The sequence below is a fragment of the Arctopsyche grandis genome, chromosome 7, assembly GCF_051622035.1.
Source record: "Arctopsyche grandis isolate Sample6627 chromosome 7, ASM5162203v2, whole genome shotgun sequence".
In the NCBI taxonomy this organism is placed as follows: domain Eukaryota; kingdom Metazoa; phylum Arthropoda; class Insecta; order Trichoptera; family Hydropsychidae; genus Arctopsyche; species Arctopsyche grandis.
The window spans coordinates 17,770,534-17,790,563 of NC_135361.1; the positions used below are offsets into that span (position 1 = coordinate 17,770,534).

At 30.3% G+C, this 20,030-nt stretch overlaps 2 protein-coding genes across 3 annotated transcripts; both read right to left on the minus strand.

The window, feature by feature from the left end:
- Positions 1-76: 76 nt before the first annotated feature.
- On the minus strand, positions 77-8,643 carry LOC143914387 (uncharacterized). 2 transcript variants are annotated; one of them, XM_077434585.1, is made up of 6 exons: positions 1,650-1,797; positions 1,269-1,412; positions 1,021-1,185; positions 826-942; positions 559-753; positions 77-474 (listed from the first exon to the last, which is right to left on the minus strand). In XM_077434585.1, exons 1-6 carry the CDS (start codon positions 1,693-1,695, stop codon positions 296-298), a joined length of 846 nt encoding a protein of 281 aa, XP_077290711.1. In that variant the 5' UTR covers positions 1,696-1,797; the 3' UTR covers positions 77-295. The 2 variants fall into 2 exon arrangements, with proteins under 2 accessions (XP_077290711.1, XP_077290712.1); XM_077434586.1 differs by lacking the exon at positions 1,650-1,797 and adding an exon at positions 8,600-8,643 and having other exon boundaries at positions 104-474.
- A 1,166-nt stretch (positions 8,644-9,809) lies between these two features.
- On the minus strand, positions 9,810-13,130 carry LOC143914207 (uncharacterized). The gene is made up of 10 exons (XM_077434323.1): positions 13,019-13,130; positions 12,571-12,897; positions 12,238-12,498; positions 11,910-12,164; positions 11,586-11,775; positions 11,344-11,501; positions 11,124-11,273; positions 10,667-10,831; positions 10,267-10,581; positions 9,810-10,180 (listed from the first exon to the last, which is right to left on the minus strand). The coding sequence occupies exons 1-10, from the start codon at positions 13,071-13,073 to the stop codon at positions 9,960-9,962; spliced, it is 2,097 nt and encodes a 698-aa protein (XP_077290449.1). The 5' UTR covers positions 13,074-13,130; the 3' UTR covers positions 9,810-9,959.
- Between the last annotated feature and the right edge of the window lie 6,900 nt (positions 13,131-20,030).

Genomic DNA, 20,030 nt, shown 5'->3' on the forward strand with positions numbered 1-20,030 from the left:
AATTCTTTTAAAAGTTAATCGAAACTGTTATTTTTGAGTGAATTATGTAAGTACTCATAAATAAAAGTCTGTGTGTCATATACATAATTAAAATATCTCTTAAACTGTCTGAATAAAATGTAATAACTAATTTTTGCGTTCCAAAAAGTGTTATTCAATAATATGCAAAATTATTAAGAACAAAATTATTTATTTTACATCAATATTAGTTTCATAGCATTATTAAATAAAATGTATATACAAAAATACAGATTAAAACAGTTTTTATTTTAAATTCAGATAATTGCACAGTATATCAAGGAAGTGGAACTTTTTCTGGAAGTTCATTGTCGATAGAACTACTGTACGGAGGTGGATTCTGAGAACGGCGGCTTGCAGCCCGACGTTTATGTATTGTTGCTGCTAATATGAAGCCTAACATAACAGTAGTTATGACAAACATAATCCAAGCCAAAGCCACCAAACCATTGGGGTCTGCAAATAATTTTATTTTATTGTTAAATACCATCAAAATAACTCATACCTCGTCATGTTTTAAAATTTAAAATAATCACTCACAAATTACGAATAGGTAAAAGTTTTCTACAATCAATGAATCGTAATATTCAACATCCGACTGTTTGGATTTTGCAGCACAAATCCAAGTTCCAACATTCGATGTCAATGAAGTTTTCAATTTCAATTGACACCGTCCTTCACTCAAATTTGTGTCTTCGTCAGAATAGTAGTCTGACCCTTTAATTGGGTATATTCCTAAAATATCAAAATTTTTTAAGGATATGTAAATTTTATACCATATAAAAGTAATAGATTTATAATTTAAACCTTGTCCATCTGGTCTGATGAATCTACAATATTCTAGTGAAGCATTGTTATAAGTTTCACACCATAGTACATCATCATAAAAACCAAGGATTTTCCTTTTCGCTACCAGTGGTGTTTCTGAAAATATTTATTTTATTTTAAACTATTCAGGATTGAATGAAAAAAATGTGTTTTACATCAAATGTATTGACTTACTGTGAACTTGAACAAGAAAGTCAGTTCGATTGTCAGCAACAGTGTTTGTTCCCATATTGCAACGCCATAGGCCCATATCTGAAATACTTGCTGATTTAATTCTCATGCCACAGTCTCCATTGGTCAATGAATTTCCAATAAATTCATAATTTTCATTAGTAGCATCTATAATTTTTTCATTTTGAAACATAAATATAATAAATAATAAATAAATGTAAGTAGAAAAAGGAAAAAATAAGAAAACACACTGGGTATTAATGAATATGTTGTGCCATTTGGCGAAATGAACCAGCAGTATAATAAACGCGATTGGGATTTACAATCCATCGATAGTATTTCATCTTTCACGACAACTACAGTTTTGGGTAAGTTGACAGAATTTGATTCACATCCTGAAAATACATTAAAAAAAATGATGGTGCGCATTAAAATATTGACAGTATTATTCAATAAATTGAAATATCCTTCTTTTGCCATAGTTGATTTAAATACAAAAATTAACGTAATACGTTCTATGATACAAGTTAAATGTCATCAAAAGGGGTAAAATTTATAAAATAAAATAAAAATAATTCGGAAAAGGAAAAAATTTTCACCACATTGCTTGATATGAATTAAGTAATACAAACCACCGAAAATATAAAATGTGAGAAAAAATATAAACAAAGTCTTCATGTTTGAATATTTTGAAATAGACCGTGTTGTCGAATACAATGCTCAAGTCACTATAGACGTAGTTGCATGATTTAGGCTTATCAATGTTTATCGCAAAGTGTCATAAATTCAGACATTGTTTAAACATGATTATATCTCTGAACTGATATTACGTTTCATTATCAGCTCCATAATTTCAGAAATAAAATTATGAGGAATGATGAAATTAATCTGTACTATTATATTTTAGTAATATTATACAACTACATACATAATATATGTACACAATAAATAAAACATTTTAATACAAAGAAATATAAATAAAATTTAGATAAAATGAATTAAAATAAAAAAAAATTATGTATGTAAAAATACATAAACGCATACATTTTTTGTACATATCTAATATTGACCGATGAAATAATTTTTTGATCTTTCAAATAGTAAATATTATAAAGCTTATTATATTTAATTTTGATGAAGATTTAATTTTAGTGTAGATACCGAAGACTACAACTTACAACTATTTTCAAATGAGTATAACGAATAAGTCTCAAATATACATCACTCTATAACACTCATTGAAAACTATTCGTATCATATTAAAATATAATATGTACGTATATATGTAGTATAATAGTGTATATCGATGGCTTAGTGCACAGATATTGTCCATTTATGAATTTGTATCGAATTTTAAGTTTGTGGATGCTGGAATAATTCAGGTAATTAGAAATGAAAGCTGGAATAAATCAGGTAAATAGAAACGAAAAACCTGGAATATTCCTGCATCTACAAACTTAAAATTCGATATAAATTCAAAAATGGACATAAAATATCTGTACACCAAGCCATCGATATATTATAAACGTATCTATGTATACTAAATACTTATATTAATGTATGTGTGTGGATTAATTTCTTATGAAATATAATGACTAAAACTTTATACTATACCAATTAATATTTATTTAATTATATAAAATATAAACATGTTTTAGAAATTAAATACATTTGCATGTCATTTATAAATATCGAAGAAATAATACTAATGAGAATTTAGTTAACATTTATTACTTGAGTCAATTTAAATTTGAAATTATGCTAAGGACATTTTTTGTATATCTTCCCGGAGCACTGCTGCGTCATATGAAGGAAGTTCAGATAAATGTGAAGATTGACTCAGACTTGAAGATGTAGTTTCTCTAGCTCGGTAGCGCCGTGTAAAAATTTTATAGAAATTTACCATACATACTACGATAATGAATGTCATGGCAGCAGTGAACAAAAACCAAAATATAATATATATCACGCTTACATCTGCAAATAATTAAATTACAATGTAAATTTTATTAAACAATGAATGATTATGACATTAAATTATAATATAAAACAATACTGCTTACGATAATAGTAATAATAATAAGAATCTACATAAAATTCGTCAAAGTATTCAACGTTTTTAAAATGTGGTTTTCCAATGCACAACCATGTTCCTATATCCACTGTTGATGGTGATGACAGAATAAGATTGCAAACTCCGTCTTCTAAATTTGTTCCATTATCAGAATATTGATTAGAGTTAGTGTTTGCATTTATACCTTGACCATCGGGTCTAATAAAGCGACAGTATTCCAAAGAAGACTTGTCAAATGTTTTACAAGCAATCTTTTTTTCTATGCTCAATACATAATTTTTGTTTTCAGTGGCCAAAGGTGTTTCTAAAAAAAATTTTATTTAAATTTGAAATATATTTAAAATAATTTGTAAGCAACGTTTATTTAAAAATTTGAAATGAAATTTACTATAAATTTTGACTTTAATATCAGTGCTTAAATTCTTGGTATCTTCAGTTCCTACGTTACATTTCCAAATTCCATCATCACTTTTACTTGGATTTTTAATTATTATTCCACACTGACCCATTTTCAGTCCATTGCCGGCATATGTATAGTTCTCATTGGCAGCACCTGAAAAAAATTTCAACCCACAAGTTTGTTTTGTATTACAGAAGTTACTTAAAACTTAACTCTTCTTCTTATTATTATAGTTTTACTATTTTTTTTTTAAATATTTTTGTGTTGTTACCAGTGGCGGCTCGTCCTAATGGGCTGCCGGGCTGCAGGCCCTCCTATAAAATTCTAAGATATATATTTAATAATACATTTAATATTTTATTTATTAATGATATTTTTTTTATTAGTTGGATGGACTTAACTATTGGGGCCTTCGACAGAGTAAATATTACTTACAATATCACCCATATCCAAAAGGGTGATATTGTAAGTAATGTTGACCGTTTTGAAGACCCCACTAACTTGTATGGTGACAGATGAATTAAAATGTTGCTGTACTGGCTGTAAAGTGTTACAGCGCCGAGCTGAACGCTGCGCAGCCCGGAGTTTCGGAACGAGAAAGAGAAAGAGCTATTTGCAACTGCAGATAGCTCTTTCTCTTTCACTCACTCTGCCATTTTGGGCTGGACAGTCGGCAGCCTTCGCCTGTCTGCCATCTACAGTCGGCAGTCTTCGCCTTCGACATTCATCTGTCAGTTTGTTTAAGATTTCGCGCGCTTGATCTTACATTTGATTAGTTGAATCGCACGATCACAGCTTTATTCGTTTTCGTTACTCTTAATTGGTTGTGTACGAGCCCTCATCAAATCTTCGGTGAGTCGTTTTCATTTTGATAACAGCAAACTTTTTTCAAATCTGTTTAACTTTTTCTCGTAATTTTTTATTTAAATATATTAAGATTTTTTTTCTTTTAAAAATGGAAGAACAAAAGAATTCAGTAAAATATTTACAAAATTTGCACTTTTCGCGACTAGAACTTACCGAAAAAGTCGCTATAAAAGCATTAGGCTGCCTCACGCCCAATTTAATTATTTCACAGCCTGCAACTAGTAGATCTTTTAGTTACTCGCGAAAATTTAATCCAGACATTTATAAAAAATACAATTGGTTAACGAGATGTACAGAAAAAAACGCGTTATTTTGTTATCCGTCTTTTGTTTGGAGGCGAGTCGCCAGGCGAAGCATCTTGGATGAAAACAGGAGTTATTGACTTAAAACATTTAAACGATAAATTTAAAAACACGAGGGAAGTGTCGAACACTTAAAAAAATTGTGTAATCTCACGATTTTGGGAAGCTTGTCGGCGGGAAATAGATAAGCATACGAAAACGTAAAAAAAAAATCGGGATGTTTTATTTAAAATTATTGATTGCGTTAAATTTTGCGGTAAATTTGAAATGCCAATGAGGGGACACGATGAAACAGATAATTAAAAAAATCCAGGAGTTTTTCGGGGGCTTCTAGAATATTCACAAAATTTCGATGATTCTTTAAAAAAACATTTTCAAACTTCTTCGGTTTTTAAAGGGACATCAAAAACTATTCAAAATTAACTTTTAGATTGTATTTTGAACGTGTGTAGGGAACAAATAAGTGCTGAAATAAAAAAAAACAACTTATCTAGCTGTTATGGCAGATGAAACAACCGATGTATCGATGCATTGTCAACAGGTTAATGTTTTTCGTTACGAATTAGGGGGTTAAGTTTTTGAAAGGTTTTGGGGTTTTTTTTAATCCGCGTCGCGAAACCAGCAAGAACGAATTTTTTTAGCAATCTTACTGGAGTACCAGCGTATTTTTCGAAATCTTCATCGCGTTTGGACGCACCCCTTTAATGGGTGGTGAATTTTGCTAGTTTTTTTTTCAATAATACTTAAATCCACATGTAAGTGGTCGTACGCCAAAAATTGTGCTTATTTTGTCCTGTTATGACATGATAGAATAATTATGGTGACATTTTTTAGACATATTTTCAGTGCAGCCCCGCCACTAAAAATTATCACGAGCCGCCACTGGTTGTTACTGTTGTTTTGTGTTTTGTTACAAGTGACATTTTGAGCCGATAGACCTTTAGGTCCATCAACTTTGCCACCTTTCCAAATTTAAATAAAAAATATATAAACACCTCAAGGTAATTATTGGTAATCTGCATTGATGTATAATACACTAGGTGGGCCCAGACGTGTTACTTTGGTCGGAGATCTTGTCTTCACTAACTGAGGGGTGCGGGGGGTTTAACTACTGGGGACGTTGGGTTTTTTTCCCTACGACGCAGCGGTACCTACCTACCTACTAAGAGAAACTGTGCATGCGCCATGTATTTTGCATGCCCCAAAAGGGAGACAAGTATAACACGTGAGGGCGGATCTATTATATTATACATCAATGGTAATCTGATAATAAATAATATAGATAAAGCAATAAATAAGGAATATAAAAAAGTACCTGGGAGAATGGAAATTATAGTTCTATTAGGTGATATAAACCAACAATATGAAATTGGTAAAGAATAACTACACATCATTCGAAAAGGGGAATTTACTGTAGCATTTACTGTTTTGGTTATAGTGTTTCCAAAACCTACACTTTGATAATCTGAAAGTAAAGAAAAAGGTTATAAATTCAAATTGATTTAGTTATAAAAAGTGATACAATCAGAAATTACCAGTAGTCGAATTTATTGATTTTTTCACACTAATAATACTAGATGTTTGTACATTGTCACTGTGAATAATTTCACATTTCCATGGTTCCAAATCAAAAGAAGTTGGGTTATCAATATGTATTCCACAACTTACATAATCTACACCATTTTCAAGTTTACTATAAAAAATATAATATATCGTATTGAAAATATTCTTGAGACCACCGGTAAGCTACAAATGTATGTTGCTTAAACTCACTCTGTTTTATTTGAATAATATTTGTAACGATCCATGCCTATGCCTTCATTCAAAATGAATACTTTTCCATCTGCCCTCGTAATAAGACAACTATTCATATATTTCACAAGAAGCGTACATTCGATTCGGGCATAGCTTCCATTTTTTGCATATTCACTGCGAGCTAAGATTTCTCCTTCGTTTTGTTCGCCTGAAACACAAATTGGCATAATAAAAAAATAATGTTAAAATTTTGGACTACCAACCTAAATAATAATAATACACAATAGCCAAATGTATTGTATGAAAGATAAGACGATAAAAAATTGGGGTTTTTCAAAATACCCAAATCATTAACTAGTACAATATATTCATATTGAATAGTAGAAATTGATCCTGTTAGTCCCACGTCTACTGTCCATTTTCCTGCGTCTTTTTGTGTCACACGATTTATCTCCACTACGCACTGTCCAATATTTTGCACTACTATACTTCCTGAGGGATTTGTTGCTCGACAAAATATGGCCTCTGGTGGACCTAATGTTAATGTAGCTGAAACTCCCAGTGCGATATCAATATTCGGTTCAATTTGTGGTATGTCTGAAATTTCGAAAATTGTTATTAATATGCCAAATAAACGCATTTTAAGTTCCAAATTAAATGATATTTTTACCTTTTACAGTGATATTCAGGTTTGAAAGTAATGTAATATCTCCTACGGCAGAAACGTTCCATACGCCATTCATTTCCTTTGTTATGTTTTCTATTTTCACCAAACAATCATTTGAATTGAAAGAGTAATTCTTCTGGGCTGCCATCTTTGGTGGAGATATTTCACATTTTTTCAAACTATCCAAGGATTCGGATAGGTAGAATTCCACATTTTGACCAGTGAAAACAGATATTGCGTCCACAGGCACCATATTCACTTTTTCTGTAAATTCAATTATAACATTAAATAATATATTAAATACTGAAATCAGAAGTATTATAATCATTTACATACCTTCAACTAGTATATTTAATGGTTGTACAATTGTTTCACGATTCCCAAAAAATGTATTAATTAGTTTGGCAACTAGTTCGTAATTACCAGTATAATTTGAAGTAACATTTAAAATTTTGAAGCCACAGCCCTGATTGTAACTATCCGAGGCTTTTACAACATTTGGATCAGATAGATTAGATTTAGGATATAGTTCATAAACACTTCCATTTGGAAATATCATTTCACAAGACAATACGGTATTAAAAAAGGAAAATTCCATTTGAAATTTAGCCGTTCCATTTCTTTCAGTAGCTATAACTTTTTTTAGTTCATCCACTTGGTTTGTTCCTGTAAATCAATTTTTATCGTATTAATATTTCATACACGGAAGGAATTTGAAATCATTTAATATAAAATAATAAAACAAGTGAAATAAATGCAATATTAGAGCGTATAATAAACTAAAAACCTTTTATGGTGTGCAAAAGAGATATAAATAAAAACAAAATAACTCTTTTGTCCATTTTAGATAACTATATCATAGCAGGACAGTTAATCCTATCCACAGAATCCCAACCGAATGAGAAAAAGTTTTCAAATCGTGCGTTTACATACATATGTAGACGAGTCACGCATCGCTTGCGAGCCGTTTTGGTTGTGTTCTTGTTGTGCATTTAGTTCCTGTTATCTATCGCTTACGCACTACTTGCATTATTGGTGCATTCTGCGGCAGCGGAACCGGCAGGCGTAAAATTCATCAATACACAACGCACCACGTCGTCAAACGAGGATGAGGTTGACAAAGATCACTAAAATAAAGTAAAAAAAAACAAAGCGCAATAGTCCATCGCATGCTACAAAAAATTACAAAAAGAAAACCATCACCGACTACTGGTTTGGGCAATCCTACTTTCAATAGGTATGATACCCTTCAATAGGTATGATAGTACCCAGCAGAAGGAAGGTTAAAATTCAAATTAAAAAAAAATTAAACCACCCCCCATATTCATGAAGGGAGTGAGCAACGCCAAACCACTTACACAATTCTAAAAAGAAAATGCTCCTCAAAAATACACACTGAGAGTGTAGCAGGTTCACAAATCAAATTCCAGGTAGAAGACGAAAACTCATATAAACAAGTAACACAACAACTAAAAGACAAGAAAACAGAATTTCACTCATATCAAAGCAAATTTGACCGTAGTTTCAAAGTTGTGATAAAGGGTCTTCACCACTCTACAGATCAAAATTAACTAAAAAGTGAACTAACCAATTTAGGACACAATGTTAGAAATATATCGAACATAATTTCAAAAGCAACGAAATTTCCGTTAGCCATGTTCACAATAGAAATATGTAGAACAGAAAGACAACAATAAACAAATATATAAAATACAATATCTGTTACACACAAGGATAACAGTTGAACCACTACATAAACGGATCAACAAAATATATAAAAAAAAAGTTTTTTAAAAACATACCTCTTCTATAATTTGTGTATAAAATTATTATTTTGAATAAAAACACCAATAATTTTTTTTTACTATCGCCATCTATGTTTAAAACTAATAAGCAAACGTCAAATAGAATGTCGGCGGGCAAATTACAAACGCGTCTTACACGATATATATGCACCATCGTAATGGCGGAGGCTCCATTTACTTATATTGATGAACAAAATGAGCAATATGGCAAAGTATGAAAATGATCGGAGAAGAGGCAAACATTTTCCTGAATTGTAAACGTAAGTGAAATGTAAAGGAGGTATGTAAAAAAAAAGAGAGATACCGTAATGCACATGATGTCAAAGATACAACCATACTAAAAGATTCTGCAACCACAGTGCTCGCTGCATTAAATCTGGAGGAGATTACCACACAATAGAGTTTGAAAAAAAAGACAGAACCACAGATGCAAAATGCATACTATGTAATGGGAACCATCCAGCTATTTATAAAGGCTGCACTGTATATAAAAAACTCCAAAAAATAAAATTTCCTACACTGAGAGAAAAACCACTGATAACCAACGCTCCCAGCCAAAAAGTAAAAACGGGGATAACATACTCCCACATAGCCCAAAACAAACAAAATAAAACCACTCAACATGAAACAGACGAAATAAATGATTGTTCAGAATTTCAACAAACGTTCTTAAAAATTGAAAACGTTTCATGGTAATTTTTGTGGTAAACATAAATTACCTTAAAAAGAAAAACCTGATATATACCTGCATCGACAAACTTAAAATTCGATAAAAATTCAAAAATGGACATACAATATCTGTGCACTAAGCCATCGATATATGTATACTAAAAATTTATCTATGTATACTAAATACTTATATTAATGTATGTAATGATGTGTGTGGATTAATTTCCTATGAAATAAAATTACTGAAACTTTATACTATACCAATTAATATTTATTTAATTATATAAAATAGAAACATGTTTTAAAAATTAAATGCGTATGTATGTAATTTACAAATAACGAAGAAATAATACTAATGATAATTTAATTATCATTTATTGCGTGAGTCAATTTAAATTTGAAATTATGCTAAGGACATTTTTTGTATATCTTCCCGGAGCACTGCTGCGTCATATGAAGGAAGTTCAGATATATTTGACGATTGACTCGGACTTGAAGATGTAGTTTGTCTAGCTCGGTAGCGCCGTGTAAAAATTTTATAGAGATTTACCATACATACTACGATAATGAATGTCATGGCAGCAGTGAACAAAAACCAAAATATAATATATATCACGCTTACATCTGCAAATAATTAAATTACAATGTAAATTTTATTAAACAATGAATGATTATGACATTAAATTATAATATAAAACAATACTGCTTACGATAATAGTAATAATAATAAGAATCGACATAAAATTCGTCAAAGTATTCAACGTCTTTAAAATGTGGTTTTCCAATGCACAACCATGTTCCTATATCCACTGTTGATGGTGATGACAGAATAAGATTGCAAACTCCGTCTTCTAAATTTGTTCCATTATCAGAATATTGATTAGAGTTAGTGTTTGCATTTATGCCTTGACCATCGGGTCTAATAAAGCGACAGTATTCCAAAGAAGTCTTGTCAAATGTTTTACAAGCAATCTTTTTTTCTATGCTCAATATATAATTTTTGTTTTCAGCGGCCAAAGGTGTTTCTAAAAAAAAAATTTATTCAAATTTGAAATACATTTAAAATAATTTGTAAGCAACGTTTATTTAAAAATTTGAAATGAAATTTACTATATATTTTGACTTTAATATCAGTGCTTAAATCCTTGGTATCTTCAGTTCCTACGTTACATTTCCAAATTCCATCATCACTTTTACTTGGATTTTTAATTAATATTCCACATTGACCCGTTTTCAGTCCATTGCCGGCATATGTATAGTTGTCATTGACAGTACCTGAAAAAAATTTCAACCCACAAGTTTGTGTTGTATTTACAGAAGTTATTTAAAACTTAACTCTTCTTCTTATTATTATAGTTTTACTAATTTTTTTTTAATATTTTTGTGTTGTTACTGTTGTTTTGTGTTTTGTTACAAGTGAAATTTTGAGTCAATAGACCTTTGGGTCCATCGACTTTGCCACCATTCCAAATTTAAATAAGAAATATATAAACACTTCAAGGTAATTATTGGTAATCTGATAATAAATAATATAGATAAGCAATAAATAAGGAATATAAAAAAGTACCTGGCAGAATGGAAATTATAGTTCCATTAGGTGATTTAAACCAACAATATGAAATTGGTAAAGAATAACTACACATCATTTGAAAAGGAGAATTAACTGTAGCATTAACTGCTTCAGTTGCAGTATTTTCAAAACCTACACTTTGATCATCTGAAAGTAAAGAAAAAGATTATAAATTCAAATTGATTTAGTTATAAAAAGTGATACAATCAGAAATTACCAGTAGTCGAATTTATTGATTTTCTCACACTAATAATACTAGATGTTTGTACATTGTCACTGTGAGTAATTTCGCATTTCCATGGATCCAAATCAAAAGAAGTTGGGTTATCAATATGTATTCCACAACTTACATAATCTACACCATTTTCCAGTTTACTATAAAGAATATAATATATCGTATTGAAAACATTCTTGAGACTACCAGTAAGCTACAAATGTACATATGTTGCTTAAACTCACTCTGTTTTATTTGAATAATATTTGTAACGATCCATGCCTATGCCTTCATTCAAAATGAATACTTTTCCATCTGCCCTCGTAATAAGACAACTATTCATAGACTTCACAAGAAGCGTACATTCGATTCGGGCATAGCTTCCATTTTTTGCATATTCACTGCGAGCTAAGATTTCTCCTTCGTTTTGTTCGCCTGAAACACAAATTGGCATAGTAAAAAAATTCTGTTAAAACTTTGGACCACCAACGTAAATGATAATAATATAAAATAGCCAAATGTATTGTATGAAAGATAAGACGATAAAAAATTGAGTGTTTTCAACATACCCAAATCATTAACTAGTACAATATATTCATATTGAATAGTAGAAATTGATCCCATTAGTCCCACGTCTACTGTCCATTTTCCTGCGTCTTTTTGTGTCACACGATTTATCTCCACTACGCACTGTCCAATATTTTGCACTACTATACTTCCTAAAGGATTTGTTGCTCGACAAAAAATGGCCTCTGGTGGACCTAATGTTAACGTAGCTGGAACTCCCAGTGCGATATCAATATTCGGTTCAATTTGTGGTATGTCTGAAATTTCGGAAATTGTTATTAATATGCCAAATAAACGCATTTTAAGTTCCAAATTAAATGATATTTTTACCTTTTACAGTGATATTCAGGTTTGAAAATAATGTAATATCTCCTACGGCAGAAACGTTCCATACGCCATTCATTTCCTTTGTTATGTTTTCTATTTTCACCAAACAATCATTTGAATTGGAAGAGTAATTCTTCTGGGCTGCCATCTTTGGTGGAGATATTTCACATTTTTTCAAACTATCCAAGGATTCGGATAGGTAGAATTCCACATTTTGACCAGTGAAAACAGATATTGCGTCCACAGGCACCATATTCACTTTTTCTGTAAATTCAATTATAACATTAAATAATATATTAAATACTGAAATCAGAAGTATTATAGTCATTTACATACCTTCAACTAGCACATTTAATGGTTGTATAATTGTTTTACGATCCTCAAATAATGCATCAACTTCGGCAACTAGTTCATAGTTACCAGTATAATTTGAAGTAACATTTAAAATTTTGAAGCCACAGCCCTGATTGTAACTATCCGAGGCTTTTACAACATTTGGATCAGATAGATTAGATTTAGGATATAGTTCATAAACACTTCCATTTGGAAGTTTCATATCACAAGACAATACGGTGTCCAAAATGTAAAAGTCCATTTGAAATTTAGCTGTTCCATTTCTTTCGGGAGCTATAACTTTTATTAGTGCATTCACTTGTTTTGTTCCTGAAAATCAATTTTTATAGTATTAATATTTTACACACGAAAGAATTTTAAATCATTAAATATAAAACAATAAAACAAGTGAAATAGATTACAATATTAGATCGTATAATAAACTAAAAACCTTTTATGGTGTGCAAAAGAGATATAAATAAAAACAAAATAACTCTTTTGTCCATTTTAGATAACTATGTATATCATAACAGTTAATCCTATCCACAGAATCCCAACCGAATGAGAAAAAGTTTTCAAATCGGTCTTTTATAGATGTAGATTATATCTTATCACAATTGACACATACGGGGTTTTTTTTTCAATAATTGTTAGATTGAAAATATATCGATGTAGATTAATAAAGATACTTTTTATTCACAAAACGAAAAGTGAAGGAATATTTGAAATTACTATATTAAATTATAGTTTGTTCTTATTTTGTTCTATGGTTACTTTAAATAAAAATTAAGCTGAAATTTTAATTCACATCGACCTCTTTGTCATATTTAAAATTCAAAGATATCAAAGTCACGTATTTTGATAAGACATCTATTGTTTCGGAATTACATACATATATACATACTTCATATGTATTGTTCTAACCGTTTAAGTAATCTATCACGCAAAGTGGCATAGAAAACTTTGAACTTAAAAATGTAAAAATGTATGTATGTATGTATGTACTGTGAAAATAAATAATTTAAATTATATAAAAAAATCCAACAAAATCGTTTACCTTGATTATTTCCGGACAAGTGATGAATAAAAGTCAGTACTTACGTTTTTTGGAAATATAATTAGTGAGATTGAAATAAAAAGTGTTATGGAAATATAGTGATAATCAATTATATAGTACGTTAGTCAGTTATTAAAATGTATCCTAAAACAACACATTTTTTTATATGTTGCACATTATATTTTTTTTTAAACACTACTAAATTGGATAATTTTTAATCAATACGGAAACAATATTTTTTTTTATATTCAGTTTTTTTTATATTTAAAATGTGAAATATTTGATAAGCCTTCAAATTGGCATGATTGATTAATAAATTAGCGATTGTAAAATTGAGCGGAGATAAATATGTATGCAATCACCTTTGTATTGAGTGAAAGAAAAACATCACAGTCTTTACAATTGAGACTCATTTTAAAGAATATATGTACATATGTAGAAAATTAAATTATAGGGAAGTAAGTTATTTTTAAATAACATTCAACTTTTAAAATTTGGCGGCAAGCGTGAATTTGAATTAAATCACATGACTGTATATAAATCGAGTTTACTTAGTTCAGCTTAACCTTACGATGAATGGTGATCGCTAAAATAGCGATTACGTGACTGAAAGAAAATAGAAAAACGGAAAACTCGTACCTAGGCTGTGCAAAGGGCACACTAATATCTGCAGTGATTGTGTTTCTCAAACTCACACGATTTGAATCGATTCTTTCTATTTTGATACACAACAAAACTATTTTTTGGATATGTACTAGACACAGTTTAGAATATTTTGTGTCAAGCGTAATATTAAATAAATATGCATACGTACAATATCGTAATATTAACACGAAAGCAATAATCTACACCTACTATTCTTTGTAAATATTTCTTCTTCATCCTCTTCCAAATTAAATTCCTCGAAATAAACAAAAGAAACAATCTTAGATTAGATTTGATTTAAATATTATGTAGTTACCAGACGGAAACTACATAACTCTGAATTATAGCACATCATTAATTAAATCTAGCTCAGGATTCCGGGAATGAAATATATGTACATATCTCGTTTTAGTTAACTTAGCAGTAAACAAATATATGTATATGCTATTACTGTCGGTTAACCAATAGGTGTCGTGTATTTTGATGTTTACGTATAGAAAAGTTCCTTTACCAATAGAAATCGAAATCAAGTCTTGTCAAATTAATTGAAATGAGTTATACATACATACATAGTATGAACTGAAGCTCAAGTCCAAATTTCGTAATGATGCTATTGTTTCGGAGATCAGTTGAAATTTATCTTCTATTGATATAATTAAATTTATATTCTTATATATAATATATATATCGGGTTTTTCCAATATATTTTTTAAAGTTTTAAGCTCTTATGTGGTCATTAGACTATTACATAATGCTATACAATCTATAAAATCAGTGAAATTTTCTTGCCAAATGCTTTCTTTATATATTTTTCAAATTATTCATGCAGAAGTACAGATTGCCTGATAAATTTTCCTACCCTATTTTAGACCGGTAAACCGGCAATGAATTTCCTAGTTGCTAATAATATAATGCATACTCGATATAAATAATTATCAATTCCGCAAACAATGCTTACATAAGCATCTAATCTAAGACGGCAATAAAAATAATGTATTCGGTGTTTGATTGCACTTCCCATTTTATCAACAGTAATTTCAATACGGTGCATTTTGTACACTGTATATTTCGGGCAATAAAAGCAAGAATTGGAGGGTGAGGCTACAGGTGAATGACATTGCGAGGAGGAAGGGTGTTCGGTTTCGGAATTTCCCTCGTATAAATCATCGTGAAAATGCGGGAAAAGTTTGAGGGATGCGGCGAGTATAGGTATTGATTATTTACAGGGGCGCACGGGGCCGAACCAGGCTGATACCTCAGTACACACCAAAGCAGCGATGATGACGGCCGCTCGTAGCTGCTCGTAGTCACTCGTAGCTGCTCGTAGCTGCTTGTAGTCGCTTGTAGCCGCTCGTATCCCTTCGGAGAAGTTCGGTGCCGCTCGTACATATCGCGCGCGCTTTAAATCTGCCGCGTTCACGAGTAAGATACTCCAATCGTTACGAAATACGACCATATCTGAATTTCAATATATACATTTATTAAAACTGCATTTACTGAATTGTTAAAAGGGTTCAACCTACGAAAATAATATTTTGAATAATTTAAAAATCCTTGTAAAAAGCAAGATTGTTTTTACAATATAAAAAAGTCAACAACAGTATTACTCATAGATTAGATAGATTCGATATCTTTTACACAAATATCAAATATTTATGGAAGATTTTTGATGTTTCTTTAATTATGTATAGACTAGTATGTATGTACCTACATATTCTACTTGTTTATCAATTTGAGAAGTTTCGATCTATTAACATTTTATAGAACTTCTAATAAGTTTCAAAATCCACAAAATTTCCTCGTCATATAATCAATAAGTGCTGACTTATTGATGCAAATTTTAAAAAGGTCTTTAGTTCTTTTAAGATGATTTATCAAAATTCGTTGTAAAGAAATGTTCGATATCAAATTTATTACGTAATTTTTAAAATGCAGGAATTTTGATAATATTATCAAAAATGAATTTATCTATTTTTTATTTTCTCAACTATCTTAATTCATCCGATCTTTACCATATCTGAAATACATATGCATATATACAAAGTGGATGAAATATGCAATTTATGTACATATGTATGAAAGCCTGTTCTCATAAAACGAATAAAATTTCAGATATTTTCTTCCTCTCCTCTACGAATATTTTGTGTGTTCTTAAATTTTTGATAGGACTTAAACTAATTTCTGAAATGTTTCACCTTATTTTACTAGAGCCAATTTTTAATAACTTTTCAATTCATTAGCATTAGCATTTTAATTAGACTATATTGCGACGGTGAATTGAAAACAAATATTTTTGACTCATAAAATTCGCTAGATAATACGTATTTTAAAGCAATAAAAAATCACAATCAATAGAAAAAACTCCTGACTATTGATTGCAATACTCATTTTTGTTACAGAAATACTAGATTTTGAATTAATGATTGCAAAAGCCAAAAATCTGTAAAAACTGCGCATTTTTTTTAACCACCCATATTTCATAAATGAGAAGAAACCAACAAATATCATTGTCATATAAAAATTTAAGGGGTCAAATTTATTAAAAATTGATTAATATCCGCTCTGGTAGATAAAAAATATGATTTTTTTTGCTCAGTGTAATTAAACTATATTCTCTTTAGAGTCAACGATCTAAAGCAGTTTGCATTTAGATAATCAAGATAATTTTATATTAGGTTTTGCTATTATATTGAATTCAATATTAAAACTTCATCGATATATGTATGTACATATCTTGTGTCCCATTTTCAAATATTGACGTGAGCTGACATTTACGAATAAAGTGCACAGCCTTTTGGGGTCAAATATTGGTTCGTATTCGGAAAGGTCACACATCTACCTTCGGCACACATTTATGTACTCACAAGAGACGTAGACCTTTACCAAATCACTGTAAATTTATTTATAATCGTGCACATTCATGTATGAGCGCGTGGCATTATTAATATCCGCATGAAAGTTGATGCCCCAAAAGTTCTCGAATAAAATAAAATAATTTTAAACGTGCCACCGTACAAAAATAGGATGTGAAGTAATAGAGATGAAAAGTCGACTTTTAGAATTGCAATTTTTTTTTTGCGACGATTGTTTAATGTGTTGCCTATTTCGTGAGAGTATTTAGTTATGGAAAGAAATTCTGTATAAGGTACATACATATTTAGTTCAGAAGCAAAAAATAATATAAAGGTGGAGAAGCCCTGATTTTTTGCGGTTAATTTTTTATATAGTAATAATTCATTTTCTGTGTATCGCCGGTCACATGATTTTGACGAGGCATTTCTACGTTCGGATTTAAGGAAAAGTCTTTCTAAATATTTACACACTCTACTTACATTTTTCCTGGAATTGTTTCCGGAAAAATATCAGATGAATTAATAAATTCAACTGGGTGTATAATAAAAATGTAAATACATATATTTAATTGATATAATTTACAATATATTTCAATTCGACATATGTACATATGTCACAGTAAAAACACTGCCAACAAAACGTTCGAATATAATACGAACATGATAACAGATAAACAAAAAACTTCTTTATATAATGTTTGCTACCAATGTTTCCTCTAGGAAGATAACTCTCTGAGAAAATTTATTTGATTAATAAATTTTTCTATTGTTTATATGTAGAATAGTTGGTAGTTTTTACCTTTTTTCATATTAAACAATTAAATATAAATATGTATATTTAAAAGGCATTTGAAAAAAATACGACCGTTGTAGGGATCGAGTACAGGAGCGACACATTTCTTTTAATTTTTTTTATTTAATAACTCAATATGCCATAACTAGAGACACGTATTTTGGGTATTTTGCCATAAATTATCAATAGATGCTAAAATTCGGAATAGATGCTAATAGATGCTAAATTCGTACAATATGCGAATAGTTGCTAAAATAACAAAGAAAAGTGAAATTTGCATAAAATTTATAATAAATTTTGCATAAATTAATAGAAAATTTAGATTGGTCTTCCTATCCCTTTGCCCACTTATTACATGAAGAAATTAAGGGGATAAAACAGAGCTTGCAGTTTACCATAGACGGTGTTTTTCCTGTCGAAACCAAGCAACTGCTTTCGTCTACTACTGTAAGCAAAAGGAGACAGTTGGAGCTGTGTATCCAAAAGGCAGCTCAAAAAAGCGTCTTAAAACTAGAATCGCATTCAAGACTAAATGAGACAAATCTATTCCTCCAAACATTGAGTAAACTATTCAATCCATCTGTGGCAGGTACAAAATCTAATGTTTTTGTTAAATAAACAGTTTTGGTTTTTAGAAACCTGCCATTGTTTAATGTATTAACAGAGGCTCAATGTTTGGAAGGATATCAGCACTTTTTTTCTAACCTCTTATACGTTTCACATGGTTTTCGTTTAAGTGGTCATTAGACAATTAATAGAGAATATAAAAAGTGAGTCCTCACCGGATATATTGCTATTATTGATGGCAACAAAAATTAAATATAATATAAGTACATACAATATACATAATTGTTACCGATCGTCGCACAAATCTGAATCTGTACAAATATGCTCCATGTTGAGTTTTAATAAATTTTAATTGGTATTATACGTTTTTTGTTTTTTGTCTTTGTTTCTTAATATTCATGTTTTTTCTTTGTAATTTTAATAACAAAACATTTTTGAATTTTTCTATTATTTTTTTATTGTTGTGTTGTCTTTAAATTGTATATATGTATTTATATAAATTTTATTAAAATACATCGAAATTGTTTATTATTTAAAATTAAACTCTTTATAAACATATATGCTAAATAGACGCTAAAATTGAACATTTTTAATTCCCTAAAACGCTAAAATGCAAAATGAAAATGCTAAAATTGACAAAAATAGATGCCCAAAATACGCGTCTCTAGTCATAACTCTAGCCATAACTCTAGCCATAACTCTAGCCATAACTCTAGCCATAACTCTAGCCATAACTCTAGCCATAACTCTAGCCATAACTCTAGTCATAACTCTAGCCATAACTCTAGCCATAACATCTAGCCAAAATAAGCGTCTCTAGTCTTCGGTACAACACTAGTTTCTATATAATTTCAAAAACCTATAAATGCACTAACATTTTTAATGCCCTAAAATGCTAAAATGCAAAATGAAAATGCTAAAATTGACAAAAATAGATGCCCAAAATACGCGTCTCTAGCCATTACTGTAGCCATAACTCTAGCCATAACATCTAGCCAAAATAAGCGTCTCTAGTCTTCGAGTTCAACACTAGTTTCTATATAATTTCAAAAACCTATAAATGCACTAATACTTTTGTAAAAAACATGCTTATCTATCAACTTAACGTACATATTTGTTCAAATGTTAAAAAGAAGTTCTACAAAATAGATACACCTCAGATGTGTAATGTTTTGTTCAGTATTATGTATAAGCATACCATATATAAATAATATAATATACCAATTACGACATTATGTATTAAAACTTCTAGTTATAAATTAAATGTTTTCGTTGAAACATTTATAATACTATATGCATTAATACTTACATACACATATACATATGTTTATATACAATTGTAATATGTATTTGTTTTCAGAATAAGTTGCAAGTATGACGTTTTCGGTGGCAGTGGGCCATATGAGCTGTCGAGTGCAGTGCGGTGCAACGTTGTGAATCAAAGAGACATGTACGAACGGGGCGGCAGCACCTAGGGGCGCCGATGGGCGACGCCGCCCCCCAGGCGGAGAAAAGGCGCCGAGATGAGACTCCGCCCCCCGAGCATACG

Coding starts and splice junctions, on each gene's coding strand:
- LOC143914387 (XM_077434585.1), bottom strand. CDS start 1,695: ATGAAGACTTTGTTTATATTTTTTCTCACATTTTATATTTTCGGTG. Junction 754..825: donor CATCAGACCAGATGGACAAG/GTTTAAATTATA, acceptor TTGATATTTTAG/GAATATACCCAATTAAAGGG. Junction 475..558: donor CTTTTACCTATTCGTAATTT/GTGAGTGATTAT, acceptor AATTATTTGCAG/ACCCCAATGGTTTGGTGGCT.
- LOC143914207 (XM_077434323.1), bottom strand. CDS start 13,073: ATGGACAAAAGAGTTATTTTGTTTTTATTTATATCTCTTTTGCACACC. Junction 12,165..12,237: donor CCTGAATATCACTGTAAAAG/GTAAAAATATCA, acceptor CCGAAATTTCAG/ACATACCACAAATTGAACCG. Junction 10,181..10,266: donor TTATTATTATTACTATTATC/GTAAGCAGTATT, acceptor AATTATTTGCAG/ATGTAAGCGTGATATATATT.